We start from the raw sequence: 16,170 nt of genomic DNA, 5'->3' as shown, positions 1-16,170 counted from the left end.
TAGCATTGTACTTTGAAATAGTTTTGAAAGAGAATTAAGCAATAAAAAGAAAGCATCCATGGTATTGAATTTCACTGATGTCTCATTCCGCAAACCTTTTATGGATGTCTACTGTGGTCAGGACCTGTACTAATCTCTATGCAGGACAAATTCCCTGTCCATTACACAGGGTTTGTACTGACAATTGGAACTGAAAATATATATGAAAGAATCTAATACCTAACACTGGGTATATTTATTATGTGCCAGACACTGTTCCAAGTGCTTCAGTAGTATACTGCTTACAACAAATATTATCATCACCATTTACAGATAAAAAGATTGAAGCACAGAGAGGCTAAGTAAATATCTCAAGTTCAAATAGCTAGTAAAAGATAAAGCCAGAGTTTGAACCCAAGTCGTCTGGCTCTGAGATCTGTATACTTAAATTCACTCTCTGCTGCCCATCATGCTATGGCATGATGATAGTCCAGTTCTAATTGCCTCTCTGGTTTCATCACACAATAATCCTCTGTCCTCTCTAGGCACTATTCCCCAACTAAATCCTGCACTATTATGCCTCCAGTTTTTCTGTTCATGCTGTGTTTTCTGTTGGAATGTTCCTTTCTTATGCTTTTGCCTGTCAGAATCTCTAGCTTATTCTGCAAGTTCCAGCTCAAATGACATCCACTCTCAAACCATTACACCCACTTCAGTATTACTCATTTCCTCTTTCTTTCTATAGCACACTTTGAAAAATATAACCCTATTATAGCATCTACTACAGCCTGATGTATTATACTCCCCTTTCTCTGAAAACAGGAATTGAATCTATTCATTTCAGTATTGCTAGCACTATATACAGTGCTTTCACAGAATGAGTTCAGTAAATATAAATATTTTCTGGATGGAATTGACACAACTGCAGTGGTCTAGGACAGAAATAATGTGGACAGAAACTAAGCACAATGGAAATGGAAGGGACCTAGGAAATGATTTTCAATAATTAAAGCAATTGATTTATTTTTCCTTTCATGTTTTTCTCTTTGGGGAGGCTTTGGAGGAGCACAGTAAAGCATCATCAGATAGTGTGGGAATTAGTCTTCATGGTGGAGGGTAGCCATGATTCAAGACCCAGAGTTATTTATTAAACCTAGAGCACTTCATTTAACATTTTTGAGGACTCAATTTCCTCATCACTAAAATGGGACTGAATACTTTAATTGGAACATTGCTGTGAGGATTAAAAACAACTAACATCAAAGGATTAAGAGCTCTGTAAATATTAATAATTGTTATAAAAACTTCCCTCTAACAACTATGGAATTCTCACCCAATGACAAATTATAAAGTGGTTAAAAGTACAAGATTCAATGTAAAACACGTCTGTGTTTGAAAATCTGCTTTACCTGTTTCTAGCTACATGACCTCAGGCGAGTTAGCTAAACAAGATCTAAGCTTTTGTTTTCTAAAAGGGGTTGAGTTGAAAAAACTGAATGAATATAAAGTGCCTAAGTACACATAGTTTGCTCAATAAATGTGATCCATAAATGTAAAAAATCAAACTTCCTGGGAAGTAAAAGGGGTTAAGTATATAAAATGATTATTCTAATGTCTAGTACATAATAAATTCTCAAAAATATTAGCCATAATAATCATATATATAACAAATATGTTGATATAAACATATACATGAAACAAGTATAACCTGTATTGAAATGTAAAGACAGAACCTATTATTAATAGAATTGGATCGAATTTGTGCTTTACGGGAAAATGTTATATGCAGAATCCCAGAATGACTGGACTTGGATGTGAAAACAATAAACACAAGTGTCATTGCTCACAGATACCCTTAACATAGGCATACTATATATACACTGTACTTCATCTGTGCTTTTTTCTCCAGAGAAACACATTTCATCTGCAGTTATGTAGTCAATTTCCAGGTACCTCTATAAACAGGTGTCAAGATACAGTGACACTATATATTTAATAAAAATCCTTAATGTCTTAAAGTAAAAATAAAGTATATAGTCTGGTCTGTAAGGATAAATTTATTTAACAGCAGAGTTGGTGATTGATGATTTGATAATATAAATCCATAATAGAAACATGTGTATACAGTTACTACATATGAAAATAAACATATATTTGCTGGCAAGTAACAATGAGTATAAAAGGGAAAAATGATGAGAAAATATAAAATAATATTGACTTTAAATTTCTATTTTAGAAAAGTTTTTTTTTTACTTTTCTAACAATATAAACAATAAATGTGCATTATAATAATTTAGTAAAATACATGGTACCTAGAAGAGAAAAAAATATATACTGTATGACCACCCATGGGGAAACCCCTGTTAGATTTTGACATATTTCTTTATAAAAACTTTTGTCTCTAATTTCTAACATTATTTTTAATAATGTTCTTTGCTAGATCAATGACTTTGTGAAGGGAACTACATTCAACCTCAGGCTTGATTAATGTGTAGTCATCAAAGGATAGTGACCCTGCAAGTGTAGAACATGCAATGGTTAATTCAGTCACAGAGATCTGCATTTGGTGCTGACCATGTTTATGTATTTCTGCAAAGTCATAGTCAACTTATAATTACCATATTTTGCATTTCATTGAGTGAATAAATGACAGCCTTTCCAATGGTTGGATTGGGAACAGGTGAGAAAGGAGTTTTGGGGGAGAGGAGAGTATTTTAGTGTATCAAGAGCAGAGAGATCAGGATTCCATTATTTTTCATAGAAAGCAACAATGCTGGCATTTTGTTTAAGGTTTGCTTTAGTCACCAGTTATGAAGACCAATAGTGTTTGCAACTGTAACTAATGATAATATGGACCTTCTATAAACACAAGTTCATTCAAAACATGTGTATATAATATGTGAGGGTGCGTGTGTGTATGTGTAATGTTTTGAGGAAAATTTGAAAAAACAATTTGGTGTACCTTTCAATTTCTAAACTTTCTCAGATAAAGAGTAAGCTCATAAAGTTTCAGAACATAAAAAGGTGCCCAGTATATAAATACTGAAATAGGAGAGACATATCGTTTTACTCATTATCTGGTAAACTACCTTCCTCCTAAAATGCACCATGTTCTCTTGTTATCTCCTAACAATAATTAAAAAGTTAGGGCAGAAAGGAAAATGTATAACAATGTATCACAGTAATACTTAGAAATAGTTATAAAAGTCATTCAGTTACTAACCGCTTATTTACCTGTTGTTTTAGCATGGCTGCGGGAACTTTGTCCGTGTAATTCAGGCTTTCAACCGCACGCATTTGTATGTTTGTGGGAGTGGTGCTTTCAGCCCAGTCTGTACTTATTTGAACAGAGGGAGGAGATCAGAGGTAAGTGTAACAATTTTTCATTCTTAGTTTGATGTTAGTGTCAAAGATTTCTTACAACTGTATTTAACAGTAAAAACTTGGAAATATCATTAATGGCCATAAAAAAAGTTTCAAGCCCTTTAAACACAAAATGTATTACATTTGGTTCCTGTCTGCCAGGTTACTTCAAGTGTAGCCTTTTGCCTTCAATTAAATATATATGTTTCTGAATGGAAAAGCTGCAGAAGATAAAGGAAGGAGAATGGTATAATTTCATAATTATTCAGAGCATAAGGTATTGATAATATGTGCTCCAAATTATAGAAATATTGTAGTATAAACTCACTTTCTCAAAACTATTTTAAGTAATTTCTTATTTATTATATTCCAAATGTGGTAAATTTTTATGAGGTAGACACCTGTAAGAGATGTATAAAGCAGGATGACAAGTGCCTTAGCTGAAAAGAACTTTATATAATTAATAAATCATACTTCCATTTTAGACCAACATTGGTCTACACTAGGCTATTATAGCTTTATTTTTACATTGGTTAAAATGATTTGGGGTTCTGTGAACAAAAGCATTTACTAAAGACTAAATACATAGCTAATTGTATAGTCAAATATAAGGCTGGTTGAACTTCACCTGTGATATTTAAGACTGTTTATCTCAGTTCACAATTATTGACTAAGGAAACTACGCATTAGATCAAAAGAGTTTTCCTTATTCTTTTAATGAAACATGTTGCTTTACTTAATACAAGTATTTTAAAACTGAATTCTTTCAAATTAACTTGCTTTTGTTTCGTTATGCAACTTAAATCTAGAAATTCCAGTCCTTAAATAATATCTTAATTCAATTTTAGAGGTTAGAATTGTAAAAAAAGATTAAATATTGCTACTGATATACTTAATTAAGTTTAGTTTTCTTTAACAAGGATTCATCCACTTTAGTACTAACATAATTGAACAACGATTTCCTCTATAGTCTTTTATTATTAAATTTTTTTCAGATGTAATTTATATGCATCTATCTTTCAGTGAATAAAAAGCCATTTAAAAATAAATGAGTAATTATAATTGGACCCCAAATTGAGCCATTTACAAGTGGTTTAAGATGATATGAAATATTAAAATTCTTAAAGAAAAGTAAAGCTATGCTTCTTGGAAGAGTACAATTGGCTGAATTGAGCTTGTCATTAGAACCACATGCCTGTGATCAGCTGATTAAATAAACTAGTGGCCCAGACGTCTGCAGTCTGTCAGACACTCCACTGAGGGCTGTGCAGTCACTGTACAGGCCAACAACTGCATAGCAGTTTTCATATTTTAAATAAAATCATTTTCCCATGTACAAATTACCCACTATACACTTCATGTTTTAATTGGGAAGTTGGTCCAAAAAATAATCTCCTTTGGAAAACCATCATGGAATAAATTTTAATCACTTTACTAAATATGAACTACTTTAGTCTCACTTCAAAAGATGTGTTTCAAAGGGGAATCATTTCCATTAATTAATCTCTTTAAATAATATATTAAGAGCCTATTTAAATGTGAAAAAGATTATGAAATTTTAAGCTTTTTGTTTTCCTTAATAGTCAAGTCAAAGTGTTTCACCACAACATCATTTTTATATATCTGCAGTATATAAGTAATAATATAAATATAGAATGCACAGTTTTATCAAACATCTTATGTATTTATTTTCTTTAGTTTAGAATGAAAGACCACATGATGCAGAAAGTTGTATTTTGAGAGAATTCTCCTTATTCATCACTAACATTGTATTTTGTAGTGATCAGAGGTAGTACTTACTGCTAACACCCTATGTTAGTACTAAGATATGGCATTTTTCATGTATTTGAAACCACTTTGAAAGTGAACCAGGTTAGGGTGGCACAGTCGTTAAGTATTCCTGTTTATTTCTGACACATTATCTACCATCTTTTATTTGCCTGTCTAATAGCAATTCATTGGTTCTCAGAGAACATTTTATAACCCTACTTCACATTTGGAACACCACGCACTTTCATGAGACTCTATGGCCCTTCCATTATTTTGTGAGACTGATTCAGAGCTTTCCTAGAGCAATTCAATGGTGTCCATCCAAAGAGCCCACAATCTTTGCTACATAGATTCCTAACCACAGTTTTTCTCTTTTATCCACTGTCTTCTGTTTCTGGAAAAAAATAAAGCAACACAAGTAAATGATGACTTTAACTAATGAATAAAACATTAATAAGAAACAATTATTGGTTAATTGTGCTGCACATTCTTGGAATGTTACCTCTCATCTCGGGTTGATTTTATCAGATGCCTCCATAACATCAGTTCTCATAACTGAATACTGTTTAAGCCCCGGATGCTGCCACTCATCAAGCAGATAACCTTGCCTTTGATTGACCAAGAATATCACAGGCATTCAAATTATTCCATGTGCTTTTTGAACAAAATTAATCACCAAACTTTTCTGTTTATGCATCTTTTTGTAGCTTTTCTCTTGTCAGAAGAATAGCTGTGCATTTTTCTTATCAAGAAAGTTCTCTGATCTTTAGCCTCCACTGTTTTACGTCTTCTTTCCCTTTCCCCTGTATTTACTCTTTTTTTCTTGTTTAACAATAAGTTTTCTTTCTTGTGACGTTTTTTCAACTCTTCTCCTTTCTCTCTCTTTTACTTTATCACAAAACTTCTCGGATTAGTAGGCTATATTTTCAGCTTTTACAATCCTATTTTCCATGTCTTTCATTAAACCTTTCTAATCTAAATTTCATTTTCACCCATTAACTGAAACTCTTCCCTAATGACCAAGATTCTCAGTGATCAAATGGACTCCCCTAATCAGCATCCTTTCTCCTAGACCAATCTATGACATGTTGGTCGTGCCCTCTATTTTTCAGTGCCGTTATTATTATTATTATTATTTTTTTTTGCGGTAGGCAGGCCTCTCGCTGTTGTGGCCTCTCCCATTGCGGAGCACAGGCTCCAGAAGCGCAGGCTCAGCAGCCATGGCTCACGGGCCCAGCCGCTCCGTGGCATGTGGGATCTTCCCGGACCGGTGCATGAACCTTTGTCCCCTGCATCAGCAGGCAGACCCTCAACCACTGCACCACCAGGGAAGCCCAGTGACGTTATTGACATCTATAACCATGGGACATTTTGCCATGCCTTCTTTCCTGATTTTTCACCACATACTCTCTTTCTGGTCCTATTTTTTCTCTTATTGATTCAATCTACAAATATGTATTTATTTAGTAAGAGTAATGGCAGAAACAAAATCATTTCAGAACTTCTAAGCTATCTTTAAGATACTGGTCTTTGTCCTGTGTCTAAGAAGAAGCAACTGAAACAACCTTAAGCAGAAAGTGCCATGAACAGAATTGTGTTGTCACTTGTATTTTACATTACATTGATACTTTTGTTGTTCTTTTTTTGTTTGTTTGTTTGTTAGCTTCTTTAATTATAAAGTTGCCATGAACTGAGATGAGAAACAATGAAGAGAACCATGTCTGAGGTTAAAATTATGAGCCTGGGTTTGATTCTGTTGAGTCTGAGATGCTGCTGAAAGATACAAGTAGAAATATCAAGTAGGCAGCTGAATATAAATTTGGCTATATAAATGTTTGAGTAATTGTTTCATAAGAGTAACTGAAGCCCAAACGAAGTGTAGATTTAATCATGCAGAAAGAGTATAGTATGAAAAGAATGATTATGACTGAGACTTGAGGATCTCCTAAATTTAAATGGCCAGATGGAGGAAAAGGGATCTCCAAAAAAGACTAAAAAGAAACAACAAGAGGAGAGGGAAAAAAAAAAAAAAAAAAGTGTGTTCTGGGAATAAAAACAAGTCATTTAAAAAAGATAGAAGTGGACAACAATCTCAAATACCATTGAGAATCCAAGAAAGAAGAGGTCTAAAAAAATAAGCGCTGAATTGTGTACATGATAGTCATCAGGGGTCTTGCCAAAAAAGGGTTTCAATAGAGCAGTTGAGGTTGGATGCCCAACTGAAGTGGATTGAGAAGAAAGTGAGAACTCAGGAAATGGTGATGAGTATATGTAATTCTTTAAGAAATGTGATTCTCAAGGAGAGTAATGTATAAGAGCTGAAGGAGTTGTTGAAATAATGTTGTAAGGGATCCAGTTAATGAGATTAAAGAACAAGTAGGGGACTTCCCTGTTGGCACAGTGGTTAAGAATCCACCTACCAATGCAGGGGATACAAGTTTGAGCCCTGGTCCAGGAAAATCCCACATGCAGAGAAACAACTAAGCCTGTGTGCCACAACTACTGAGCCCATGCACCACAACTACTGAAGCCTGTGTGCCTAGAGCTCGTGCTCTGCAACAAGAGAAGCCACTGCAATGAGAAAGCTGCGCACCGCAATGAAGAGTAGACCCCGCTCCCTGCAACTAGAGAAAGACCGTGCACAGCAACGAAGACCCAACACGGGCAAAAATAAATAAATAAAATAATTAATTAAAAAAAAAAAAAGAACGAGTAGGGATAATGGAAAGTATAAGTTGCCTAAGAAGACTGGGTAAGATAGGATCTGAAACACTGGTGGAAGGATTGGCCTCAGAGTAAGAGAAATATTTCCTCTCGTGTATTAGTGGATGTATTCACGTATAGTTATATATTTGGTAGTGAGAAACTGATGCCTCATTTAAGGGCTTCACTTTCTAAGCAACATGGTTGTCAATCATATGAGCTGAGAATAAATTGGGAGATTTGACGATAGTGGATATGGTTTGAAGTTATCAAGGGAAGAACCAGTTGACAGAGTGCCTTTGAAAGGTTGCTGAGCAGTGTAGAGGGTTCACTTTAAGTTGGTGATCACAAATCTATACTATGTTGAATACACCTTGTTGGATAACCTTTCGCAAAATGCTTAGAAGTTTGGAGGCAGGTGTGGAGAATGTAGATAGATGTGTCTTTATAGCCTATGGGTGCAATGAAAACAATCACAGATTCAAGGAAATTAATATTGATATTTTTGAAAAAAACAAAATTAAAAAGCATGGAATCTAATCTATCTATCAAGAAGATAGAAGGCTGATAAATTGTAAAAAATAGAAAGGGTTCTTAGGCGATGAGTTTGAAGAATTGTTGCAGGGTGCTTGAATTAGTCATTATTCAGGTGGATTACATCCCTTCCTGGGGATGACAAGATCTAGACTATCACTATGTGAGTACAAGGAGGCTATGCAATGGAGAAGGAAGTCAGTGGCGAGCAAGTGGTGCCTAAGCAATCTCCTCAATTCCTGCAGTGCCAGCTGTCACTTTTTTAGTCAAATCTATGTATGACTCTGGCTACACAACCAAGTTTACTAAACTGTATTGTTTTCCTGCAGGTTTATCATTGTTTAGTTATTGTATAAATGATGACCTCTTGGAAAGCAGACATAGTTAGGAGTCAGGAGACTGAATTTTAATTTTGCTTTTGTCACTATTCAGCTATGGGTGATCTTGGACAAGTCATATTTTCCTCATCTTTAGAGTTAATCCATGAAAAGCGTCGTGTTATAGGACCTTTCTAGGCTAGAGCACTGTGATTCTTTTTAAGCTCTCTAATTTCCCATTACCTCAGGGATTTCCCGCCAATACATCAAACTCAGTATAACAAAAATGAACTAGTTTTATTTTCTTTAAAGAGTCAAAACTTCAGAATCAACTTTGTTTTCTTCATCTTCTTGAGCTGCCTCGATTTGTTATTGATTGCCAAGCTCTGTCGATTTTCACTTTACAAATCCTCTTACATCTTTACCACTCTTACCCTGACCACTGAGATCCTGGCATGTCAGATTATTATTACCTAATTCCTGGACTACTGCAGTTCAAAACAAGTTTGTTTTCTTGAACCCAGTGTCTGTCTTTACAACCACCATTCTCAATCTTCTTAAAGCACAAGTAAGACCCAATCTTCTTAAAGCAATGTTTTGATCCTTCTATTCCATGCTCAAAAATGTTGAGCCCGTATTTCATTCAGGATAATTTTGAAAAGCAGCTTGATAATTAAGGTCCTCCATCATTTAATGCAATCTACAAATGTGATCATTTTTCTTTGAATTTTAGTAGTAGCTTTTACTAACTTTATGTAAGAAAAAAGATAAACATACCAACAAAATGCTCCCTCTAACTGAGGCTACACTGACCATTATATTTCAAATTGAACCCACTGCCCCCCATCCGTGGATTTCCCTAGTCCCATTCCCTGTTTAATTTTTTTCCTAAGCACTGAGTACCATCTAACATACTTTATATTTTACGTATTTATTATCTTTATATTCTTTATTTATATTATCTGTCATTAGATTATAAATTACCTACAGGTAAGGATTTTTGTCTATTTTGTTTACTCTACCCCCAATGTTTTGTCAGTGTCTGGCAAGTAATAGGTGCTCAATAAATTTTTGTTAAATAAATAAGTGAATGAGTAAAAGAAACATTTTAATCTAAATTATGAATTATTTTGTTGAATCTAGTATAATGCTTTATATAACAAAATAAGTGGTAACAAATTTTATGTTTAAAAAAATCTTGATTATTTTGAAAGTTTCATAATCCTCATACACATTGTTTCTCTGTAATCAGTTTTCTTCTTTTGGCCAATGTTCAACATACCTAGTTCAGGTTTACAATGATCCTTGATTTCCAAGTGTTTTTTATTGATGTTGATTTGAGAACTTGTTGGATCAGCTTTATGGGGAGTATAGTAGGATGTGAACTTGACCTGCTGAGGTTAGCTTTATAACTTACAAATGGATTCTTCATATAGGCCAAGAGAGTCTTAATATAGTAAAATTGGGAAGGCATAAGCAACCAAGTAGAAAGCATATTATTTATGATGATGCTTTGTTTTACTAAAGAAAAATTGGTTAACTAAGATAAAGTAATTTATCGTTACTACATTTCCAATTTTATCTGTAATAAAGGACCAAGTTTTCATGATTGACTCCAAGTGTGAATCCGGAAAAGGACGCTGCTCTTTCAACCCCAATGTGAACACAGTGTCTGTTATGATCAGTAAGTGGAAAATAAAAGAGGGAGGGGGAAATATTTTTTAAAAAAGGAAATTAAATTAATTAAAGAAAATAAATTCATGATACTATATGCCCATTTTGGATAGCTGCATGGATGATAGCACCTGAGTAAAATAATAGAAAGTTGTGAGAAATTTTAATTTCTCGTTTCCAAGAATATTCATGATTAAATGATAACCATGTATTTTTTCATCTAATATGACTGCTGTTATTTGTAGAGCAAGTCAACCATTTAAAAAGCGTATGTATGTATATACATATATTAATAGGTATTGTGTATATGTATACATATATTAATATATATTATAAAGTAAATTTCAGTGTTTTCTGTAGTTGTTTTTCTAGTATTAATTATATTCACTTTTCCTCATGTTTTAGTAATCTTTTACAAATGATTAAAACTGGTATTCCTTTCATGCGAAATAATAACAAAGTGCATGTGTTAGCTAAGTACATTCTCTGTGGATTGTCTAGAAGTTGCTGTACTAAAAAAGATGCGCTCATAAAATCACTTTTTTATTTTCTCATTTTTTTATAAAATATATCAGTTAAGAAGCAGGCCCAGTTGATTGCTGCTACACACATTAATAAATCAATATCCTTGAGTCTCAATCATCCAGTGCCTGTCTATACCTCACTTAGAAGACATTCTTTTCTGGCTAATTAAGACACTTCTAGAATATGTCTGACTTAACATTAGTTGACTGTGGGACAAATCTTGGATTTCAGTATGCCGATTATATAGTAAATGCTTTTCCCTTTTTGTTTCTCTATGTATTGCCAGTGGTAAAATTGCATCATTTGACAGTAGAACAGGTGGAAAAATAATTAATTTGTTCAAAACCCTTTGCTTTGATTCATTTAAAAAGGCAACTCATCTTTCTTTCTCAGATCTGGAAACTAAATTAAGACAAATACATCCAGCACTGACTGAAATGTGAGCTTGGAAATTATCCAGTAAATTATTTCCCTATAGTCATTCAAATTGGGTAGGGAGGAAATGAAAATGTATCATTAGGACAGAAAAATTACAAAGCTTTGAAACTTCAAGATATCCAATTAAGTCTGATGCAGAGTATTTTCAAATAAGTTTCTAAATATTATTTAATAGAAGCAGTGTCTCAGAAAGTATTTTCTTCATGAGGAAGAAAATTTTATTCACCTTTAGAAACTGTAAGATTTGTATAGTACTAGATAAATATATAAAGTTTTCACTTATTTCAAGTTAAATGCTATGAAAATAAACTTCAAAATTCTAAATTATTGTTAACACATACTGGAGTTTTATCTCATCAAATATTATTTAGAACAAAAAAAGGTTAAAACAAGGCAGTATAAATTTTCCTGTTAAACTGTAGTAAGTCATATAATAGTTTTGCGCTTTAGAGAATAGGATTCATTTATGAAATTAAAGTTGTTATTGCTCTTCATTTTTCAAGGACCTGAGACTTCAATTCCTAGGCTTATATTCCTATGCTACTTTTTAATATTTTGATTAACATTATAATTTTTACTCTCAAAGAAAATCATTAAACAGTTTGCTTAACTTGAAACCTGAAACTAAAAAGAGCAGGAAGCTTTATAACCTTATATTTATCATCTTATTTATTCTACTGATTATCCCTGTAATATTATCTCTAATATTTCATTTGTGTACTCATCTCACTTTGCTATTTGATGTTGTATCATTTCTGTTCAATTGCAGTGCACTAAATAACAAAAATTGGTTAAAATATTTCTATCTATTAAAGTACCAAGAAGCGTTGAGCATTAGAATTTCAAATTACATAATATAGCGTGGCATCTGGCCCAACGTGCTAGTGTTCTTTTGCTATTTTTAGTAATTATTGTAGCACAACAAAGTCAGATGACACCTCTTTAAGAACCTCTTCAAAACCTCATGAGATAGTTTTTAATCAGTGGAAGTACAACTGGAAAGCAAAATATTTTTGGATTAAAGTTTAAATTGAGCAAGTTTATCTTTGCATAAACCCTACAATGAAATTCTGAAAGAAAAGAATTTCTACTCTCAAATAAAATTCTTTCCAAAGTGACATTAATTAAATATTTCTTACACAAAATAAAGCAGAAACTTTATTATCCTTAACTTGCTATTAAAATTGCTGAGAATTTAAGACAGGAGATGAAGCCAATTAGCCATCTAACTCTTTTGTAATGTTTAAGACATAACTAATAAGGTGGTATACAGCAGGGTTAGAATCAGTCCTGTCTGCCATAAACCATCCTCTGAGTGTCCTTTTATTTTCCTTCCTGTAGACAGATGCTAATAAATCTATTGAATATCAGGAATTTATAACCTCCTCTTTTGGGCATAATTGGATATAACAAAGCTGTGAAATAATTAATTACAAAGTTATCTCAATTTAACAATCATTGTATCTACAGAATACTTGTGTAGATGCTTCACAAGTGTTCACAAAATTGTAAAGAAGCTAAATAGCTCAAAATTCTTTCAGGCACGTTTTGTTATCTCCCTATAATCTGTTCCCATGGACTTCAGATCTCTACCAGGAAGCAGAACTTGGCGACACAATGCCTGCCATACCCACTTGCTAACTGGTAGGGGTCCAGTTTGTGACCTGGTGAGCACATATTAAAAACATTCCATTCTCCATTCTATCCTAGGCCAACTGTTATTGCTTATTACTAAACAGTGAGCTTAGAGTGCTTTAAAATGTTTCAGTCCTGCCAAAATGACCACAATCTGAAGGTAGCCAGGAGAGTAATTCTAGAACATTAGTCAAAGAACGCAGCTGCATGGTAGTCCAGTGGGCCAAACCTGATCAATTTTATTATTTTTTAATAGATACTTAACTTTGTACTCAAAGGTCATACATACCAATTTACTGCTTACTCTCCTTACTAGAATAAAAATTAATGTGGATCTTAACAAATAAGCAAAATGTCCAGTGTTGTGCACATACAGATTAACATATCTTATTTTGTCATTAATAATGATAATTTAATTTTACAATATCTTTTTTCTTATCTTTAAGTTTTATTTTATATGTGCTAATATGTTAAGCCACATATGGCTTATTAACATCATATTATATTGTTAACATAATGTTAACACGTTATGTGTTGCAATTGAAAAAGTAGCAGTTTGTTTACCTTAGAGAAACCTTCTAGCATAAAGATCAAAACATATACATTTAATGATGAAATTGTTTTATCATTAATAGTACTTTGACAATTTGATGTGGCTCCATCTCATGAAATAATAATAATAAAAACTATTATTTTCAATCCATTTAGTAAAATCATAGAGTTTTTAATATGTACTGCGAACTTTTGATCATAATCCAATTCCCATAGAAGTTTGAGATTCAGGGTACTAAATGACTTATCCCTAATTCCCAGTTTAACTATGGCCAAAATTAGAAATCAAGATTTCTGACTCTTACAGTAATTTTTATTTATTAAAGAAGTAATAATTAAGCCGTTTCTTTATTTTTATACCTATATTATTTCTGCCATTTCGGATACACACTACACTATATAATCAAGTTTAGTTAAGTATTTAGTATAATTAAGTACAGGCAGAGGAATTTTTATCTCTATATCAGAAAGATTGTTTTGGTCATTATACGGGCAATAATGAGACCAAATTAAACTTTATCCAATTTTTTAATTTGGTGAACAATGGAAACCAATTAACAACTATAAATATTCTGTAATATGTGTCATGATCTAATAAGCAAATTCTCCTTGATTTTAAAAATAGCCTTAAAAATAGTTAAGATTTGCTTTTAATTTTGTTCACATTTTCTTTTTCATAGATGAGGAGCTTTTCTCTGCAATGTATATAGATTTCATGGGAACAGATGCAGCTATTTTTCGAAGTTTAACCAAGAGGAATGCAGTCAGAACTGATCAACACAATTCCAAATGGCTAAGTGGTAAAATAACAGTTTATCCATTTTCTGAGAATCATACTTTAAACTAATTTAATTTCATAATGAAAATTACATTAAAATGGCTAAAAAGTTAAAATATGAGTAACAACAATTCTGTACTCTGTGATTTTAAATATTTAGGCTAAAAAAGTAAATAAAATGAGCCATATTTCATATTCTAACTCTTTATTAATAATCATAGAATTATCATAGGATATATGAATAAATAAAAGTGACAGTGATATTCATCATATGTACCTATAGACAAGAATCTTCTCCAGTTGTTTAATTGTTGCATGTTACAATTAAACGTCATTTATTTATTTGGTCTACTTGTATATTTTAATAATGCCAAATCTAAACATTTTCCTAAATTTATGACAGATATCACGAATAGGGCATATTTAGGAACTCCTATTTGTTTTATACTTAGATTCTAAAATTATAAAGCTGGTATATATTATTTTTTCACAGTTTGACTAATACTTAATGGAAATCATAAGTATGATAATTTTATGATTATCAGTGTTCAAATGTTTTCAATTTTGGGGGTCACATGGAATTCACATCATGAAAAGTGCTCATTTGACTTTAATATACAATTCCAATCAGTTGCTGTTGTTTAGAGGAAGAAGAAACCACTAAGATGTTTGTCATTTCACCCTGGGGAAAATTTAAGCTGACCTTAGATTTGGCAATTCACTTAACATAAAACAGTTAAGCATGAATCACTACAGTTAAGCATCTTATTTCACTGACAGACCAGCACAAGAAAGCAGTGATTGTCCATTTACTTCTTCAAATTATTCCTCCAGTACATCTGGAAATAGACTATTCTAAAAATTGTTTTGTTCTTGAAATAAGGAATCCCTCTATGTCTTCAAATGACTGCATTTTTTCCTTGAAAAGTTTCCCCTTCATTTCATATGCCGTATTTTAAGTGAAATGTGTTTTTCAGATCATGGACTCCCAACTCCTCATTCTGCTTCAGTGAATTTGAGTTTATATGCACTAGCCTGAAAACCACACGTTTAAAAACAAACTTTTTTTTCTATGAAACGACTATCAGATCCCATGGGAAATAGCTGGTAGAAAAGTTTTTCAATATTTTAAAACTCATCAGGCACAAAGAAGTTTTGCAATTAGTGTGCTTCCAGAATGTATTGCAGACAGAGAAGAATAGTTGAAGCTTTATATCATAGCTCTACTTTATGGCACTTGACATTCCAAATGCGGTATGTTCAGTGAATACAATTGCTTGCTTTTAGACTTTTTGGCTATGAATATTGAATTGTTCCTTTATACCAAAGATGGGAAAGGCATGTGCCTGTGGTCTACTTGGATGGAGAGTAGATGGATTTTCATCATGAGTATATATATCGTCTTTGTATTTTTTCTAGAACCTATGTTTGTGGATGCACATGTTATCCCAGATGGCACTGATCCAAATGATGCTAAGGTGTACTTCTTCTTCAAAGAGAAACTGACCGACAATAGCAGAAGCACAAAACAGATTCATTCCATGATTGCTAGAATATGTCCTGTAAGTATTAAAGTTGTTCTAATTTGAAGAAAGACTAAGAAATTCAAATTATGTAAACATGTCTTCTTTTCCCAATAGTTTATCTTCCTACTTCTTAAATCTGCGGTTACAAATTAATAAAATATTAAAAGGAAACATTTAGATTTAATGTTTATTCACATCAGTCATACAAGATAAACACACTATTTTGGAAAATAATTTAATCCAAGGAATATTTTGGTTATGGTTTTACACAAATAAACAGTTTTGATTAATTTTTGCTTTTTTCCACTTAATGCATTAGAATTAAAAAGAAATTGCTGAATTGTATATTATAAAAAGAAATAGAACAATTCTTATG

At 32.5% G+C, this 16,170-nt stretch overlaps 1 protein-coding gene across 1 annotated transcript in view; it reads left to right on the top strand.

Annotated features, from left to right (window-relative positions):
• The window catches only part of SEMA3C (semaphorin 3C), a 186,685-nt gene that overhangs the window by 99,106 nt on the left and 71,409 nt on the right, over positions 1–16,170 (top strand). The window contains exons 5-8 of the mRNA XM_067746073.1: positions 3,226–3,345; positions 10,260–10,350; positions 14,171–14,290; positions 15,688–15,830. Of these exons, the coding sequence (XP_067602174.1) occupies positions 3,226–3,345; positions 10,260–10,350; positions 14,171–14,290; positions 15,688–15,830 (474 nt within the window). The remainder of the gene's footprint in view (positions 1–3,225; positions 3,346–10,259; positions 10,351–14,170; positions 14,291–15,687; positions 15,831–16,170) is intronic.

This window comes from Pseudorca crassidens, chromosome 8, assembly GCF_039906515.1.
Source record: "Pseudorca crassidens isolate mPseCra1 chromosome 8, mPseCra1.hap1, whole genome shotgun sequence".
In the NCBI taxonomy this organism is placed as follows: Eukaryota; Metazoa; Chordata; class Mammalia; order Artiodactyla; family Delphinidae; genus Pseudorca; species Pseudorca crassidens.
This window is presented reverse-complemented; position numbering and strand designations above follow the sequence as displayed.